The following is an 18,805-nucleotide window of genomic DNA, read 5'->3' on the forward strand; positions in this document are numbered from 1 at the left end:
GGGCAGAGCGCACTGTGTGTAGATCTATGCCCTGTAAGAGGGCGATCACTGCAGACTGCCATGTGACGGGACAGAGTGCACTGTATGTAGATCTATGCCCTGTAAGAGGGCGATCACTGCAGACTGCCATGTGACGGGGCAGAGTGCACTGTATGTAGATCTATGCCCTGTAAGAGGGCGATCACTGCTGACTGCCATGTGAAGGGGCGATCACTGCAGACTGCCATGTGACGGGGCAGAGCGCACTGTGTGTAGATCTATGCCCTGTAAGAGGGCGATCACTGCTGACTGCCATGTGAAGGGGCAGAGTGCACTGTATGTAGATCTATGCCCTGTAAGTGGGCGATCACTGCAGACTGCAATGTCAAGGGGCAGAGCGCACTGTGTGTAGATCTATGCCCTGTAAGAGGGCGATCACTGCAGACTGCCATGTGACGGGGCAGAGTGCACTGTATGTAGATCTATGACTGGTCTGTAAGAGGGCGATCACTGCAGACTGCCATGTGACGGGACAGAGCGCACTGTGTGTAGATCTATGCCCTGTAAAAGGGCGATCACTGCAGACTGCCATGTGACGGGACAGAGTGCACTGTATGTAGATCTATGCCCTGTAAGAGGGCGATCACTGCAGACTGCCATGTGAAGGGGCAGAGTGCACTGTATGTAGATCTATGCCCTGTAAGTGGGCGATCACTGCAGACTGCAATGTCAAGGGGCAGAGCGCACTGTGTGTAGATCTATGCCCTGTAAGAGGGCGATCACTGCAGACTGCCATGTGACGGGGCAGAGTGCACTGTATGTAGATCTATGACTGGTCTGTAAGAGGGCGATCACTGCAGACTGCCATGTGACGGGACAGAGCGCACTGTGTGTAGATCTATGCCCTGTAAAAGGGCGATCACTGCAGACTGCCATGTGACGGGACAGAGTGCACTGTATGTAGATCTATGCCCTGTAAGAGGGCGATCACTGCAGACTGCCATGTGAAGGGGCAGAGTGCACTGTATGTAGATCTATGCCCTGTAAGAGGGCGATCACTGCAGACTGCCATGTGAAGGGGCAGAGTGCACTGTATGTAGATCTATGCCCTGTAAGAGGGCGATCACTGCAGACTGCCATGTGAAGGGGCAGAGTGCACTGTATGTAGATCTATGCCCTGTAAGAGGGCGATCACTGCAGACTGCCATGTGAAGGGGCAGAGTGCACTGTATGTAGATCTATGCCCTGTAAGAGGGCGATCACTGCAGACTGCCATGTGACGGGGCAGAGTGCACTGTATGTAGAGCTATGCCCTGTAAGAGGGCGATCACTGCAGACTGCAATGTCAAGGGGCAGAGCGCACTGTGTGTAGATCTATGCCCTGTAAGAGGGCGATCACTGCAGACTGCCATGTGACGGGACAGAGTGCACTGTATGTAGATCTATGCCCTGTAAGCGGGCGATCACTTCAGACTGCCATGTGACGGGGCAGAGTGCACTGTATGTAGATCTATGCCCTGTAAGAGGGCGATCACTGCTGACTGCCATGTGAAGGGGCGATCACTGCAGACTGCCATGTGACGGGGCAGAGCGCACTGTGTGTAGATCTATGCCCTGTAAGAGGGCGATCACTGCAGACTGCCATGTGACGGGGCAGAGTGCACTGTATGTAGATCTATGCCATGTGACGGGGCGATCACTGCAGACTGCCATGTGACGGGGCAGAGTGCACTGTATGTAGATCTATGCCCTGTAAGAGGGCGATCACTGCAGACTGCCATGTGACGGGGCAGAGTGCACTGTATGTAGATCTATGCCCTGTAAGAGGGCGATCACTGCAGACTGCCATGTGAAGGGGCAGAGTGCACTGTATGTAGATCTATGCCCTGTAAGAGGGCGATCACTGCAGACTGCCATGTGAAGGGGCAGAGTGCACTGTATGTAGATCTATGCCCTGTAAGAGGGCGATCACTGCAGACTGCAATGTCAAGGGGCAGAGCGCACTGTGTGTAGATCTATGCCCTGTAAGAGGGCGATCACTGCAGACTGCCATGTGACGGGGCAGAGCGCACTGTATGTAGATCTATGCCATGTGACGGGGCGATCACTGCAGACTGCCATGTGACGGGGCAGAGTGCACTGTATGTAGATCTATGCCCTGTAAGAGGGCGATCACTGCAGACTGCCATGTGACGGGGCAGAGTGCACTGTATGTAGATCTATGCCCTGTAAGAGGGCGATCACTGCAGACTGCCATGTGAAGGGGCAGAGTGCACTGTATGTAGATCTATGCCCTGTAAGAGGGCGATCACTGCAGACTGCAATGTCAAGGGGCAGAGCGCACTGTGTGTAGATCTATGCCCTGTAAGAGGGCGATCACTGCAGACTGCCATGTGACGGGGCAGAGCGCACTGTATGTAGATCTATGCCATGTGACGGGGCGATCACTGCAGACTGCCATGTGACGGGGCAGAGTGCACTGTATGTAGATCTATGCCCTGTAAGAGGGCGATCACTGCAGACTGCAATGTCAAGGGGCAGAGCGCACAGTATGTAGATCTATGACTGGTCTGTAAGAGGGCGATCACTGCAGACTGCCATGTGACGGGGCAGAGTGCACTGTATGTTGATCTATGCCCTGTGAGAGGGCGATCACTGCAGACTGCCATGTGACGGGGCAGAGTGCACTGTATGTAGATCTATGCCCTGTAAGAGGGCGATCACTGCAGACTGCAATGTCAAGGGGCAGAGCGCACAGTATGTAGATCTATGACTGGTCTGTAAGAGGGCGATCACTGCAGACTGCCATGTGACGGGGCAGAGTGCACTGTATGTTGATCTATGCCCTGTGAGAGGGCGATCACTGCAGACTGCCATGTGACGGGACAGAGCGCACTGTGTGTAGATCTATGCCCTGTAAAAGGGCGATCACTGCAGACTGCCATGTGACGGGGCAGAGCGCACTGTGTGTAGATCTATGCCCTGTAAGAGGGCGATCACTGCAGACTGCCATGTGAAGGGGCAGAGCGCACTGTATGTAGATCTATGCCCTGTAAGAGGGCGATCACTGCAGACTGCCATGTGAAGGGGCAGAGTGCACTGTATGTAGATCTATGCCCTGTAAGAGGGCGATCACTGCAGACTGCCATGTGAAGGGGCAGAGTGCACTGTATGTAGATCTATGCCCTGTAAGAGGGCGATCACTGCAGACTGCCATGTGAAGGGGCAGAGTGCACTGTATGTAGATCTATGCCCTGTAAGAGGGCGATCACTGCAGACTGCCATGTGAAGGGGCAGAGTGCACTGTATGTAGATCTATGCCCTGTAAGAGGGCGATCACTGCAGAATGCCATGTGAAGGGGCAGAGTGCACTGTATGTAGATCTATGCCCTGTAAGAGGGCGATCACTGCTGACTGCCATGTGACGGGACAGAGCGCACTGTATGTAGATCTATGCCCTATAAGAGGGCAATCACTTGCAGACTGCCATGTGATGGGACAGAGCGCACTGTATGTAGATCTATGCCCTGTAAGAGGGCAATCACTGCAGACTGCCATGACGGGGCAGAGCGCACTGTGTGTAGATCTATGCCCTGTAAGAGGGCGATCACTGCAGACTGCCATGACGGGGCAGAGCGCACTGTGTGTAGATCTATGCCCTGTAAGAGGGCGATCACTGCAGATTGCCATGTGACGGGGCAGAGCGCACTGTATGTAGATGCAGTGCACTACCTGTGTGCCTTCAGTTTCTCATCACAGATTGGAGGCATGATACCTGATGCCCAGGTCTGCCAACCAAAGGTATGATCACATGTAGTCACGACTGACAGGGCAAGACATCCTCACAGTTGAATCTTCAATAGCCGACAGCTGTACTGCGCATGCGCCTAATGAAGAATCAACCGAGCTTGTGCAGGACTACAGGGTCAGGCAAGAGGTCAGCGAGGATGTCCGGCATTGGCAGTCAAGGCAAAAGCAGATGAGTTGAGCTGCACTAGGGTCCAACCCTTAGTGCACAGAAGCCCTCATTAGCATAATTACAAAATGGACGATTTGTCATGGATTTTAACAAAAGAGGTACTGTTTTAATCAGCAGGATCAACCCCATCAGACAGTATGGTTTAGTAGGTTTGATTCTGGTGGCGGATGTGCTTTATAGTACGTTCCCCCCCCACATGAGTTGAGGTGCAGGATGTGGATTAATGCTCTCACCTGTGTCAGGGCCAAACATTCTGTGGTGGAAGGACAGGCAGGAGGCGTCCGATGTGGAAGATTGCGGGTAGGACAGCAGGCGCGCCTTTGTACCGCAATCCGAGCGAGACTCCCCCGCCACAAACATATAGCGACCTGTGAGAGACGGAAGTCTTAGTGCGACATAGACAAACTGTGGAGGACAGGCCCGATCGAGCGGAGGAACGCACCCTGTCCTGTCGTGTGGTCAGACACGGTGCCCAGCTCCCAGTCAATGTCGTCTGCTACATCTTGATACCAGCCACAAAGTCCAGTCTCAAAATTACAAGTCACAGGATCTGAAAAATCCAGAAAAAAAAAAAAGCCAGCTTAATGTTAAAGGGAATCTGTCACAGGGATTTTGTGTATAGAGCTGAGGACATGGGTTGCTAGATGGCCGCTAGCACATCCGCAATACCCAGTCCCCATAGCTCTGTGTGCTTTTATCGTGTAAAAAAACGATTTGATCCATATGCAAATTACCCTGAGATCAGTCCTGTCCCTGACTCATCTCACGTACAGGACTCATCTCAGGGTAATTTGCATACGAATCAAATCAGTTTTTTTTTGACACAATAAAAGCACACAGAGCTATGGGGACTGGGTATTGCGGATGTGCTAGCGGCCATCTAGCAACCCATGTCCTCAGCTCTATACACAAAAACCTGTGACAGGTTCCTTTTAATGTCTCTATGCAATACACACTGACGAGACTCCGTAACACGGCAGGAAATCTGCTCCTGACTACAGGGTCATTATTATTATTTAAGCAAAAGTCTTTACCTTGAATATACAAGCTGAATGGGGCAGGAACATGACATCGCCCATGCTGTTTGCACGCTGCTTACACAGAGCCGTGTGCCGCCAACAAAGACGCAAATGTGTACACGGGGCAATGCTTCCGTTCCTGATCCTCAGCCGGAGTAAAGGGGCTCTTACTGTGCCCCCCCAAAAAACATATCTGCCTCCCTTGATTGCAGCCCTGACGTTTACACATAGATCTTCTCTACATGACGCTTATTAAAAATTAATGCTGTTTACATGTACGGCCCCCCATTTTTATTTTTGCCTCAAGGCAGCGGCGGTCCTCTAAAAGAAAATCAGAGATGGAGTGGGCTTCGAAAAAAATAAATAAAATAATAATAATAATAATAAAAAAATCTGCTTCATTGCTGCCCCCATCCTTCCAGAAACGGGTCCCAGCAGCTGAGCATCTTCTTCCCCGTCTGACCAGCAGCAGCAGGTCTCGCTTTCCTACCTTTCTTGACCAAATCCTTCCCACAGTCGATGAACTGTATTTCACTCACTTGAGCGGTCCAGTTCCCTACAGTTCTGGGGTCCACTGCTCCAGCCAAGATCAACTAAAACAGGATAAAAAAAATAAATCAGAGGCTCACTACCGCCCTCTAGTGGTGAACAGCATATTATTCCGTATGGAAATACAGGTCATCCCTGTCACATATAGCAAGTGTATGAAGGATTACAGGGTGCGACACGGCCTGACAGTACACGGCAGCTCTTTCTGGTTCCTTTGGAAAAGCTATCAGGGTAGATCTGACTGTTTAAAGGGGGCCGCTCCACTTACAAAGCAGAAGGAAGACTACCCCTTTAAATGCCTGGGATGTGGCAATTAAGAAGCTTCTCATTCAGTACCTGGAACTCTTGTGGTCGCTCTCCCAGTGGGATCAGGACGGATTTCGGTGTATTACTCCTCTCTCCGTGACTCTGCCAGACAAACGAGTGTGCATCGAGCTTTGGATCCCAGACACGGAGAGAGAGGAACCCTGAAACACACAGGGAGCAGGGCTCAGACCGGACATAGTAAGATGGGACGAGCGTTCTATTTCCCCACGGGCACCTCCATAACGTACCTGCAAGGCCAGTATGAAGGTGGTAGGTCATGTTCAGGACACAGGAGGGTCCAGTGGGGCACAGGAGACGACTGTGAGCTTCGGCATCCGTCTTTAAATTTCCCTCGGCTTTCAGGATAGTCAAAGACGAGCCTGAAATGAGAGCGAAAAGATCTGGATGAAGCGTAAAGAATTCATCTGCGTCCATGTCTGGATGTCGGGGGCGGTCACAACGTCTCGTCTGCTTGTTGGAGGACCCTCCGGTCAGGAAGACACTGACGCAGCAGCTTTACATACATGTAGGACTCTACCTGTAGGAGGCTTTCCCCACTTAAGGTCCCCAATACTGACATCCGTCCAGTCACCAACATGGGTCGCACTTCCTGTAGGAAAAAGCAAAAATCAAAAGTTATCCTTGCAAGAAGGGATGAAAGAAGACGGGTAATAATCCTCCCAAACCATTCACTGATCACTGTGGCCCCTGCTGCGGGGCTCCCGCTCCTAATCACCATGTGCTAAAATAGTACCAAGAGGTACAGGAAGCTCAAGGTTCATACAAGGGAAACATGGGACTTGCTGACCATTCAGTATGAGGCTGCTGATGAACATTGCTTAACACTACAGTTACATCAAGAGCTGCAGTCACAATTCTGCCTGGAACTTCTGGCAGTGCATCGCGCTCATGCCAACATTAGATTAGCTGAGATTCATGATGCATATAAACACTTCATGTCCCAGGCGAGGGTTGTACTGCAGGGAGTAACAGGCAGAGCTTATGGGAAACCAGAATACTTAGTGCAGCTCCTGCTGTGATCGGAGTATAAGAAATGAAGTAATTAAAGGGGTTATCCAACACCTATATTGCCCCCTAAAATGTTTTGATTTGTGTGATGGGGAGATGCAGCGGCAGCTGTGTGGGCATCAGGTGCGACGTGGGTGCCGGGGAGCAGGCAAGTATAATCTGTGTGAGGTGCCCGGGCATTATAGGGGTTGGATAAACCCTTTAAATACTAGATAGTGAAGATAATCCTATAGCAGGCATGCTCAACCTGCGGCCCTCCAGTTGTTGCAAAACTACAACTCCCAGCATGCCCAAACAGCCTACAGCCGGGCATTGTGGGAGTTGTAGTTTTATAACAGCTGGAGGGCCGCAGGTTGAGCATGCCTGTCCTATAGCATAGTGCAGGGACGCCCAACCCGCCGCCCTCCAGCTGTTGCAAAACGACAACTCCCAGCATGCTTGGACAGCCTATAGCTATCAACCTACAACAGGGCATGATGGGAGTTGTAGTTTTACAACAGCTGGAGGGCCGCAGGTTGGGCACCACTGGCATAGTGTATTTAACCAGGTAGCTAAGTAATATCTCATTGTCCTACCTGGTGCACAGGTTTCTCTCACACTTCTGATCACGCCGTCCTGTCTGGGTGAGAATATTCTAGATCCATCTGCAAAAGTAAAACGACATCTTTACAGTGGCTGTCTGGGGTGACTAGGTGCACATGGGCACCGCTGTGGTGAATCGGGAGCGGCATGCAGTACTATAGTCCATACCAGAGGTTTGCATTTATTGGGTTCTTGAGTCTCAGGGGGTTCAACACAGGGGCGGACCGAGTGGGTAGGGGCCAATGTCACCTTAAAAGTTAGGCTGCATGTAATGGACCGAGCTAGGGAATTTCATTCTCCGGTATCTGGATGGCTAGAGAGGTATTGAGGTGCTCTATAGTGAGCGGATTGAGAGCAAGGGGCCCCTTTGCTGATCTTTCACAGGGGCCCCTTTCCTGTCTGTGTCCTCCCTTGGTTCAACATATGTAAAAAGCCACCACAGACGGCATAGCAAGTATGAATATGGATCTGTAAATGTAGGGACAAGAAAGAGAGGAGACCTCATCCTGTAGAGTCAGGAAAGCTGATCCCATGTGTGGAGAAGGGGCAGCTGTAGATGAGAATTTTCGGAACTAGCCATGGCTCTGAAGGGATGAGGACTGGCGCTGTGCCCGTCTTAAGTGCAAAAGCCAGGCAACACTCCGATGAGGAAGCAGCAGAACCTACTGTGCACTTTGCATCCAGGAGAAAGGATCAGATCATCAACTGCGACGCTTCCCGGCACTCCGCCACTGGAGCCGTCAATGAAAATCTGGGATGGAGAGAAAGAGCGGCACTGAACATACGGAGAGCAAGTGAGGCAATTCAGCGCAAATCTGGCGCCTGTGACATCACGTAAAATGATAACTAGAATTACTTTCTGCCGCCATCTCATGGCCGTACGTGCACGCCAATACTGGGCGGGCGGCACGTCCCCGACTATGGCACAAGCACTGGAAGGCTGGTGCACTCGTCACACAGGACTAGTGTACAGGGCCGGGTATAAAGACTACATCACCCATCATGCTCTGTACAGAAACAAAACCCAAGTAACTGCAACCATAAAACAGGACACGTCGCTGCTCCAGTTACTGGATGCTGGAGGAACTCACACAGGCGGTGATACACTGGCGTGATATAGATCGCCATGCCGATATCACAGCGAGCAAAAACGAGATTTTTGTATAACTTACCAGTAAAATCTCTTTCTCGCTCTTTCCTTGGGGGACACAGAAGACCTTGGGTATAGCTCATCTCCCTAGGAGGCGTGACACTAAGAAAAAACTGTTAAGCCCCTCCTCCACAGCTATACCCTCAGCCTGGAGAGAAAGGCTGCCAGTTGCGTGTCCAAGTAGTGAGAAAAGGCAAAGCCCAAGAAGTGGAACCAACAAGCCAACTACCCAACGGGTAAAACAAACTCGGAAACTCGTGTAGAGAAAAAAACAAAGAATGGGTGGGTGCTGTGTCCCCCAAGGAAAGAGCGAGAAAGAGATTTTACTGGTAAGTTATACAAAAATCTCGTTTTCTCGCCCAGTTTCCTTGGGGGACACAGAAGACCTTGGGACGTTCAATAGCAGTCCAAGAGGGGAGGGACTACAGCACCAAGGCGAAGCACCCGAAGGCATCAAGAAACCGCCGCCTGCAGACCAGGCAGCCCAAGACAGCATCCGCTGAAGCCCGAGTATGCACCCTGTAGAACACGGTAAGGTGTGCAAGGAAGACCAGTGACCGCCTTGCACAAATGCATGGCCGAAGCCCAATGCCTCCGGCCCAGGGGACACCAACCGCTCTGGAAAATGAACAGTGACACCAAAAGCAGAACCCTGCCCCTGGTGCGGTAACCACAGCAATAGCCACTCTGAGAAAGCGGAGGAAAGCCACCCTGGAGGCCGCAACCCTTGCACGGACCTCCTAGAAACACAAGAGACCAAACGTCGACAAGAGCCGGAGATCTCCAAGTAAAAACGCAAGGCCCAAACAACGTCCAAACGGTGAAGTGTCCGTTCCCGGGGGCGGGAAGGGGAGGATGAATGCCTCGCGGAACTGAAAGACAAACACCACCTTCAGAAGGAAGGAAGAGACGGGATGGAGAACAGCCCTGTCCTAGGGAAAGACAGAAGGCTCGGAACGAGAAGGACCGCCACTCAGGCACCCGTCAGAGACCCGATGGCTACGGAAACACAACCGCACAGGACAGAAGGAGTAGAGAAAACTACTGTAACGGCTCCAAAGGAAAGATAGGAGCGCCAAGAACCCAGTATGTAGATCCCAGGGCGGTACCGGAGGGCAGTACAAAAGGAACCCAAGAGCCGCTCCATGGAAGAAGGTCTTGACAGACCCAGAGGGCCGTGGAACGCTGAAAGAGGAGGGACAGCGCCGACACGAAGCAACAGGGTCCCATTCCCAGGTCCAGGCTGGACTGGAGAAAGACAGAACCATGGAGAAAGAAAGGCAGAGAAAGGAAAAACGCCCAGCTTCCCATAGAACCCCAGGTAACAACCCTAAGTCCTACAACAGATCCTGGACAAAACACGGCCAGGAGCGAACACTAACGAGTCCGCTAGAGTCGCCTGGGCAAGCGGGCGAAAACCCAACGAGATCAGGCGCAGACCAGTAACACGGGCAGAACCGAAGACGTTCTACAGTCCCGGTGTGGGAGATCCATGGGCAATCCTGACCGAATGGTAGTCCTCCCAAGTTACCGAGAAGGTAAGTCCATAGCAGAACCACTGCCGAGAATGGAAAAAACGCAATCTGCACCCAGCTGGAGGACAAAACGCGGCAGACCCGGTAAATAGGCACACAGCTAGTACAGCCAGTGTGAACAAGGGAGACAGTACGAGGCCAAAAGGAACACCGGAACCATCCACATGAACAACCATGCTCTCCCCAGAGGGGAGGGCAGTGAAGGAACAGCCTCTGAAGCGTGGCCGGGACAGAAGCCACATCGGAGTGATCTGTACCGAGCGGGAGCCAAACAGAGCCGGCGAGAAAAGACAGTCGAGACAGAGGCCGGCATAACACCCTCCAACCGAAAGGAGGGGTGGGCAACAAGGAAGCCATAGGACAGCTCGAGAGCAGAACCCCGCTACACCGAGACGCCCGGTTCACCGCCTCGCAGAAGGCGAATACCCTGAAGAACCCAAGATGGAGGTCCTCCGGACCTGGGTACGCGAGCACCCAAGAGAAGCTGGGTGACCTTCCCGAGAAGAGCGGCCCGAACCTGGTAACAGATCAGACTGAAGCGCAGAGGGCGCCAGCCGGAAGGACTCATACCACACCGCATCTGAAGAGGAGGAAATGGTAGTAGGCGAGGGAACCGTAGTCCCGCCAGAGAAAACGCAGAATTCGAGGGACGCAGCTCTGTTACATGTGCGCTTGGCAGATGAAGGTGCAGCACTCTCGACCATGTGACCACTAACGCAGGGAAACAATGCCGCGGGAGGACGAATGTACGTATCTAGGGACCACGAACACACCCCGGGCGGAAGGGCCAACGAAAGGAATGAGTACCACCCAGCTCGGTGCAGTAGCGAACAAGTAGAGCTCGTCTACTTATACATAAGGTATATACCTTTGAACACATTGGGCAGTCATTCGCTGTTTGTTGACCACCACCTTAGGCTCACACAGGTGGACAGAACGAGCTCTTTAGAGAAATAGCGCAAGGCTTGCTGCAAGCATCGTATCTCAAGAGAAAAAAAGTATGTCGCAGGAGAACGGGAGGCATACGTACGAGTAGCCCCGTAAGCAGTGAGAAGGCCAACCCACCCATGGGAGGAGAAGGCACACCCGGCCCAAACAACGGACAGAGCGCACAAGAAAGTCCGCTCACTGCAAAAAAATAGTCACTCAGCGAAGAGTCAGCCAGAGTCCAACCGTACTAACGGAAGTGCAAAGTGCAACCTGAAAGGCAGTCATGCACAAGACCAGCACGGCATGCAATGGAACGCAAGCAGTCCGCCCAGAAAAGGGGGGAATGTACCTGGCCAACACTGCAGTCGGCAAGAGTGCAGAAGCCCGCCCCAAAAAGGGGGGATACCAAGGCCAGTACCTACTTCGGAAAAGTAGGACATACCATATTCCGCCCAGAAGGGGGCCATGCCTATGGCCGCACATGTCCAGCAGAACGCAGGAAGGTACACTTAGGGAAAGGGGGCATGCACAGGGTTATTCTATCATTAAGTGATTGTGCAAAAATCCACCCAACACCGAATTTCGTGAGAGTGCACCACTCCGCCAATGAAGGGGGACGTGTACCAGTCCAGCACCGCATAAACACGGACAGCTGTGGATCGCGTGAGCGTGCAAAATGCCGCCCATGGAATAAGGGGTGGCCATACACATAACCAGCACAGCTTCCAATGGGAGTGCAAGCATTCCACCCAAGGTAGAGGGCGGCAACGCACCCAGCGAGTGCAGTATTCCGCCCAGAAATGGGGGTCATGCACATGGCCATCATCGCATCCAGTGAGCGTGCGAGCACCCCGCCATGGATGGGGCCATGCACATGGCCAGCAACGCACTGGCGAGAGAACAAACACAGTCAGTGAGAGTGTACGTATGTCGCCTGAGGAAAGGAGACATGTCCAAGGCCAGCAGCGAAACCAGTGAGAGTGCGGCACACCGCCCACGGAAGGGGGGGGGGGGGTCATGCATATGGCCGGCAACAGATCCAGTGAGGTTCAGTGTTCCGCCTATGGAAGGGGAACGTGCACATGGCCGGCACCGTATCCGTGGAGAGTGCAGTGTACCTCCCATGGGAGGGGTACACGCACATGGCCGGCACCGTATCCGGTGAGAGTGCAGTATTCCGCCTATGGAAGGGTTCATGCACATGGCCGGCAGCGAATCCAGTGAGAGTCCAGTGTTCCGCCTAGGAAGGGGAACGTGCACATGGCCGGCACCGTATCCGGGGAGAGTGCAGTATACCTCCTATGGAAGGGGTTCATGCACATGGCCAGCACCGTAACCGGTGAGAGTGCAGTATTCCGCCTATGAAGGGGTTCATGCACATGGCCGGCAGCGAATCCAGTGAGTGCAACGTCCCGCCTGTGGAAGGGGGTCGTGCACATGGCCAGCACCGCAGCCGGTGAGAGTGCAGCAGTCCGCCTAGAAAAGGGGGGTCATGCACACGGCCAGGCTGCAGCCAGAGAGAGTGCAGTATTCCGCCTAGGAAGGAGGGCCATGCACCTGCAGCCACCAGAACTGGGTGACGAATTCTGGGCAGAAATTTTGCATGCACTTGGCCAGTGCCGTATCCCGGGAGAGGGCAAGAAAACGCCTGGGAGGGGGAACATGCCCTGGCCAGCGCCGCAGCCGGGGAGCGCGACACACCGCCTAAGAGAGGGGGGCATGCCTACAGACAGCATACCGAATGATGAGGCTGCCGCATCCTGCGCAGCCCACAAGCCCAGTTATTTAAAACAAAATTATAATAATTTTTTCATTTTTTTTTTTTTTTTTTTTTTTAATTATTATTATTATTTATTTAATTTATTTTTATTAATATTACAGCCTCCCTGAGGCAGAAAGGGGGGCCACCATACAGGGGCACAGGCCGTACAGGCCCATCAGGAGCCGGCCAAGTACCCAAAGGGTTAACAGGCACCTGGGCTGGGGGGCGCGCTGCGAACTCTTGGGGGCGGGGGAACCTCCAGGCGGGAAGAATTCGCGCCTGGAGAGTTCCCGCCCCCCCCCCACAGAGGCCTGAATTTGCGGCCTAGTAGGCCGTGAAGCCGGGGCCTAAATTTTAGCGGCGCCCGGACGACCGGAGCCGCAAGCATTTAAAGTACCGGCCGGGCCTAAGCCAGCCGCGGGTGCCCACATACCGGCCGCCGGAGCCCCCATACCGGTCGCGGGTGCCCACCCCGAGCGCCGGAATTGCGGCCAGCAGGCCGCGAAGCCTAAACAAACTATGCAGCGCCCGGCCGGCCGGAATGCACCGACGGCCGGCCGGGGCCTGTTGGAGCACAGCTCTAGCCAATGCCGGCCGCGGGTGCCCACCCCGCGGCCGGAAGAATCAGGGACCCGAGAGGAGCGTGAGGTGCGGCCCAGCAGGCGCGATGCCTGGGCCGAAATTTGCGGCGTCCGGCCGACCGGACCGATGGTCGGCCGGGCCTAGTTGGAGCATAGCTCGCACATGTAACGCCGGCCGCGGGAGCCCACCCCGCGGCCAGGAAGAGTCAGGTGCCCGGGAAGGAGCACCGGATGGTGCGGCCCAGCGGGCCGCGAAGCGTGGACTAAATTTTTTGCGGCGCCCTGAGCAGCGCACCGGCAAGCGCCCCCTCTTTGCGCGGACCTCCATCCTGCAGCCAGCTTATGATCTATGGAGGAATGGGTGAGTGCTGTAGCAGATTGCCGCCTTGCGACACCCCAGGGACCAGCCTAGGTCCAGCAGGGCCACCCAATAGCCACTCTGCTTGATAGGCTACCAGTATGGGGGTCAGTCACGCAGGAGACCGGGGTGGGGGGAGGGGGTCGTAGGGCTGGAGAAGCCACTCTCTCACCATAGCCGTCTTCACCCTCGGTCCGTTCCAGCAGGGTCGCCCCTTCAGCTACTGGCACCGTAGTGGCAGGACGCTGGAAGAGGGGCTTGGCGTGCGGGCGACCCTTGCGCTGGCGGGATGCAGGGGAGCTGGGCTGCCCTGGTCCACCTTGCCTTCTGTGGGGGAGGCAGCAGTGCGGATGACCGGCACTGGCGCAGCTCGACCCCGGGAGAAACAGAGAGGTCTAGTGCGACTCTGTTGTCCCTGATTGTCTGGAACAAAAAAGAAAAGAAAAAAGTAAAAATCAAAATTTAAACAAGGAGAAAAACAGCCCTGCAGAGCAGGGAGTGTCTTGCCTCCTTGGACACTAAGCAAAAACTGGCAGCCTTTCTCTCCAGGCTGAGGGTATAGCTGTGGAGGAGGGGCTTAACAGTTTTTTCTTAGTGTCACGCCTCCTAGGGAGATGAGCTATACCCAAGGTCTTCTGTGTCCCCCAAGGAAACTGGGCGAGAAATATCAGAGCGTTCACCATTTGTCCCGTGTGGTCCCCGCCATTCAGCCGCACCATTTACTGGCCGACCACGCGTTACCTGGAATGAATCGTTGGACTGAGAGAAGAAGACTCGTTCCCGGAGCCAGGTGGGGCCCCTCTGGCCCTGCAGCTTTAGGACAGCTACCTCACTCCTAGATGAGCCCACAGACAATGAGCCGGCGTCGGAGCCGTCCATGTAGTAATAGAACACGAGCTGTGGGGACAAAGGAACAATCAGGGCAAGGAAACGAAATCTGGGCCTACGATCAGCAGTCAGATATCATCTGTAGACCGCCATGGACCCCCCCCTATGGCCGATAGAGGACAGGTCATACACTATGAATCTGACAGGAGCCTCCTGGGCGGGGGTCCCACGGAGGACTTCCCTGATCAGGCGCTGTTCACACTTCTGCTTTTACAGGATATCAGCCGCCACGGTCTGGCAGGATCTGTATATGGCGGCAGCCATGTTAGACGGCGTTCAGTCGATGCAGCCATGTTGTGACCGTAGCAGTGACAGGAGGGCAGAATACGCAAGTGACGTACATAGCACGGCTGCGTCTCATCGACCCTCAGGGTGGGACTCGATAATCTGTGGACGCCGTTCTGTGGGGCTCGCATGAAGTGCCCTGAAAAGTGCGGGGAAAAAAACACATCGTAACCTGAAACAAGAAATATACCAACTGCCCCCAAACAACCCCCATCAGAGAATCACCCAGCACTACAACCCCCATCAGAGAATCACCCAGCACTACAACCCCCATCATGTGCTGTTACTGACTAGTTCGTATAATCTCTAGAGTCTTATCTAAGGCTATCCCGTGTGATACTGTCTGCTGAGCTGTGTATCCAATCCTATCCCGTGTGATACTGTCTGCTGAGCGGTGTATCTAATCCTATCCTGTGTGATACTGTCTGCTGAGCGGTGTATCTAATCCTACCCCGTGTGATACTGTCTGCTGAGCTGTGTATCCAATCCTATCCCGTGTGATACTGTCTGCTGAGCGGTGTATCTAATCCTATCCTGTGTGATACTGTCTGCTGAGCTGTGTATCTAATCCTATCCTGTGTGATACTGTCTGCTGAGCTGTTTATCTAATCCTATCCTGTGTGATACTGTCTGCTGAGCTGTGTATCTAATCCTATCCTGTGTGATACTGTCTGCTGAGCTGTGTATCTAATCCTATCCTGTGTGATACTGTCTGCTGAGCTGTGTATCTAATCCTATCCTGTGTGATACTGTCCGCTGAGCGGTGTATCTAATCCTATCCTGTGTGATACTGTGTGCTGAGCTGTGTATCTAATCCTATCCTGTGTGATACTGCCTGCTGAGCTGTGTATCTAATCCTATCCTGTGTGATACTGTCTGCTGAGCTGTGTATCTAATCCTATCCTGTGTGATACTGCCTGCTGAGCTGTGTATCTAATCCCATCCTGTGTGATACTGTCTGCTGAGCTGTGTATCTAATCCTATCCTGTGTGATACTGTCTGCTGAGCTGTGTATCTAATCCTATCCTGTGTGATCCCGTCTGCTGAGCTGTAGTATCTAATCCTATCCTGTGTTATCCCATTACCGCACCACCTCTCTCCTGGTGCCATCACCTGCCCGGCTGTTCTTGGTGTGGTCTCTCTCCGGTTTGGACTCGTATCCGGTCACTCCTTCCCATGAAGAATTCCACGCGCACCGATCACTTTCAAAGTCACAAGAGAGGAAGGTGTCTGACAGAAGACAGAGGAAGACGCTGATCAACCATCAGTACATCTCCCCCCCCCCCCATCAAAACCAAGGGACCCTGTAAGTGCTGAACTACAGGAACTCACCACAGCCGATCTCATCAGAACCGTCACCACAGTCATCAGAACCGTCACAGCGAGCGCCTGCCTCTATACAACCGCCACGACCACAGCGAAACTGGTCAGCCCCGCACTCTGCCTGCTCACCTGAGAGACAGGACGAGACACCCACACAATGTACACAGGAGGAATGTAACCCCCATAGAGGGCGGTATTATAGTAGTTATATCATTGTACATAGGAGCAGTATTATAGTAGTTATATATTCTTGTACATAGGAGGCAGTATTACAGTAGTTATATTCTTGTACATAGGGGCAGTATTATAGTAGTTATATTCCTGTACATAGGAGCAGTATTATAGTAGTTATATTCTTGTACATAGGAGGCAGTATTATAGTAGTTATATTCTTGTACATAGGAGGCAGTATTATAGTAGTTATATTCTTGTACATAGGAGCAGTATTATAGCAGTTATATTCTTGTACATAGGAGGCAGTATTATAGTAGTTATATTCTTGTACATAGGAGCAGTATTATATTAGTTATATTCTTGTACATAGGAGGCAGTATTATAGTAGTTATATTCTTGTACATAGGAGGCAGTATTATAGTAGTTATAGTCTTGTACATAGGAGGCAGTATTATAGTAGTTATAATCTTGTACATAGGAGCAGTATTATAGTAGTTATATCCTTGTACATAGGAGCAGTATTCTAGTAGTTATATTCTTGTATATAGGAGCAGTATTATAGTAGTTATATTCTTGTACATAGGAGGCAGTATTATAGTAGTAATATTCTTGTACATAGGAGGCAGTATTATAGCAGTTATATTCTTGTACATAGGAGCAGTATTATAGTAGTTATATTCTTGTACATAGGAGCAGTATTATAGCAGTTATATTCTTGTACATAGGAGGCAGTATTATAGTAGTAATATTCTTGTACATAGGAGGCAGTACACTTATTGATATCCTTTTCTTTTTATATAGTCATGTATACATAAATTGATTACGGCTTTGAGGGAATATAAAGTAACACAATACCTTGAAGGCCGCAGTGACGGAACTCCAGGTCGTCCACAGCAAAGTCTCCCTGGCTGAGAGCCTCCCGGGAGGCAGTCACAATGATCTGCAGAACGCACACATGTAAACGCACAATAAACGTGTGGGGGGTGGGGGGTGGGGGGGGGGGGGGTTCAGGGGTTATATGGGTCTAGGTTTCACCTGGAACTCTCCGGGGATCCTGCCAGTGAACACGACCAGGCGCCTCCATGACATTGCGCTGCTCTGTGTGCTCTCCCACAAGGTATATGTCTGGGTACGGTCGGCCAGATGCACCGAGAGACTCCCGTTCACCTGAGGAGAATCTAGAAATGTACACCGTATTTTTTTTTATGTCTGATAGGAAAACAATTTTGATTAAAGTTGCAGGCTGACGCGTGCGGTAGAACACACAGTCATGGGGGGGTTTAGGAGTCCTTCAGTTTCTGGTCATTACCCGGGCCTACCTGAGGAATACATGTGGTAGTGGATGTGGATTTCACACGTAGCAGCAGCGTCTCTGAGGACCGGGGACCGCAGTCGTGCAGATACAGCAGATTTGCCGCTCTGACCTTCCGCCATCATGAACCAACCTGTGAGAACAAATCGACCGTTTTTCACAAGCGTCCAGAATCTTCCTATTGCATCAGTGAATAACGGTGGATTGGGAAAAACTGGACTATATCCCCTGTGGGGGCTGCGCTGGCAGCCATTTTACCACCCAGCTTTCCCAGGAGCTTAGATACAGCCGAATGGAGTTCTTCTCACAGCGACATCAGCCCAATGGCTTCTATTAAAGAGGGATTCACAGAACTGTATCCGTTTTGCTGTCCGCAAATTGGATAAGGAGCGAAAATACGGTTCTGTGAACGCCCCCTAAGGGTCCATTCACATGTCAGTATTTTTACCTTTCCAGATAAACGTTCCTTTTTTTTTGCGGATCTGTTTTTCAGTACAACCTTCAGTTTTTTTTACTAAAGTGCTTACGAATCTGTTCTGTGTTTCCGTTATTTTTTCCCATTTATTTTCCTATCAACGGATCCGCAAAATCGGATGACATTTGGATGGTTTTGTGCATGTCATCCGCATTTATGCAGATCCATTAACTTGACTGGACAACGAACCCGAAAAACGGACAGAAAGTAGGACAAGCTTAATTTTTTTTCAGGATCCACATGCTCGAAAATAGGAAAACGGAACGGATTCCGTAATTCAGACAGCACTATGATCAGTGTCCGCATTTTTGCAGAGGCAATTGAAATTAATGGATCCGAAAAAACGTTCCGATTTAAATCGGAACGGAAACGGAGTGTTATAACGGACGTGTGAATGGACCCTTAGGGTGAGTTCACATCACCCTTTAGTGTTCCGTTCTTCTGATCCATCAGAAGAAGAGAGAGCGAGAAAAAAAAACAGGATCCAGTAAAAACACGGATCCTGTTGCATCATCTGTTTGAGCCATTTACGTCCAGGTTTTTTTTCGCTCTCTCTTCTGACGAATCAGAATAAAGGAAAGCTGAACGG

General features: G+C 51.9%; 1 protein-coding gene across 3 annotated transcripts in view; it reads right to left on the reverse strand.

Annotated features, from left to right (window-relative positions):
* MAMDC4 (MAM domain containing 4) overlaps positions 1 to 18,805 on the reverse strand; it is a 30,554-nt gene that overhangs the window by 9,052 nt on the left and 2,697 nt on the right. For all 3 annotated transcript variants that reach the window (XM_044268307.1, XM_044268305.1, XM_044268306.1), the window contains exons 4-18: positions 17,749 to 17,874; positions 17,465 to 17,607; positions 17,285 to 17,369; positions 16,265 to 16,384; positions 16,046 to 16,162; positions 14,989 to 15,071; positions 14,501 to 14,656; positions 8,110 to 8,194; positions 7,437 to 7,505; positions 6,371 to 6,442; positions 6,081 to 6,212; positions 5,863 to 5,993; positions 5,468 to 5,570; positions 4,401 to 4,508; positions 4,192 to 4,326 (exon numbers count right to left, since the gene is read on the reverse strand). In XM_044268307.1, coding sequence (XP_044124242.1) covers positions 4,192 to 4,326; positions 4,401 to 4,508; positions 5,468 to 5,570; positions 5,863 to 5,993; positions 6,081 to 6,212; positions 6,371 to 6,442; positions 7,437 to 7,505; positions 8,110 to 8,194; positions 14,501 to 14,656; positions 14,989 to 15,071; positions 16,046 to 16,162; positions 16,265 to 16,384; positions 17,285 to 17,369; positions 17,465 to 17,607; positions 17,749 to 17,874 — 1,665 coding nt within the window. The remainder of the gene's footprint in view (positions 1 to 4,191; positions 4,327 to 4,400; positions 4,509 to 5,467; positions 5,571 to 5,862; positions 5,994 to 6,080; positions 6,213 to 6,370; positions 6,443 to 7,436; positions 7,506 to 8,109; positions 8,195 to 14,500; positions 14,657 to 14,988; positions 15,072 to 16,045; positions 16,163 to 16,264; positions 16,385 to 17,284; positions 17,370 to 17,464; positions 17,608 to 17,748; positions 17,875 to 18,805) is intronic.

Source organism: Bufo gargarizans, chromosome 9 (assembly GCF_014858855.1).
Source record: "Bufo gargarizans isolate SCDJY-AF-19 chromosome 9, ASM1485885v1, whole genome shotgun sequence".
In the NCBI taxonomy this organism is placed as follows: Eukaryota; Metazoa; Chordata; class Amphibia; order Anura; family Bufonidae; genus Bufo; species Bufo gargarizans.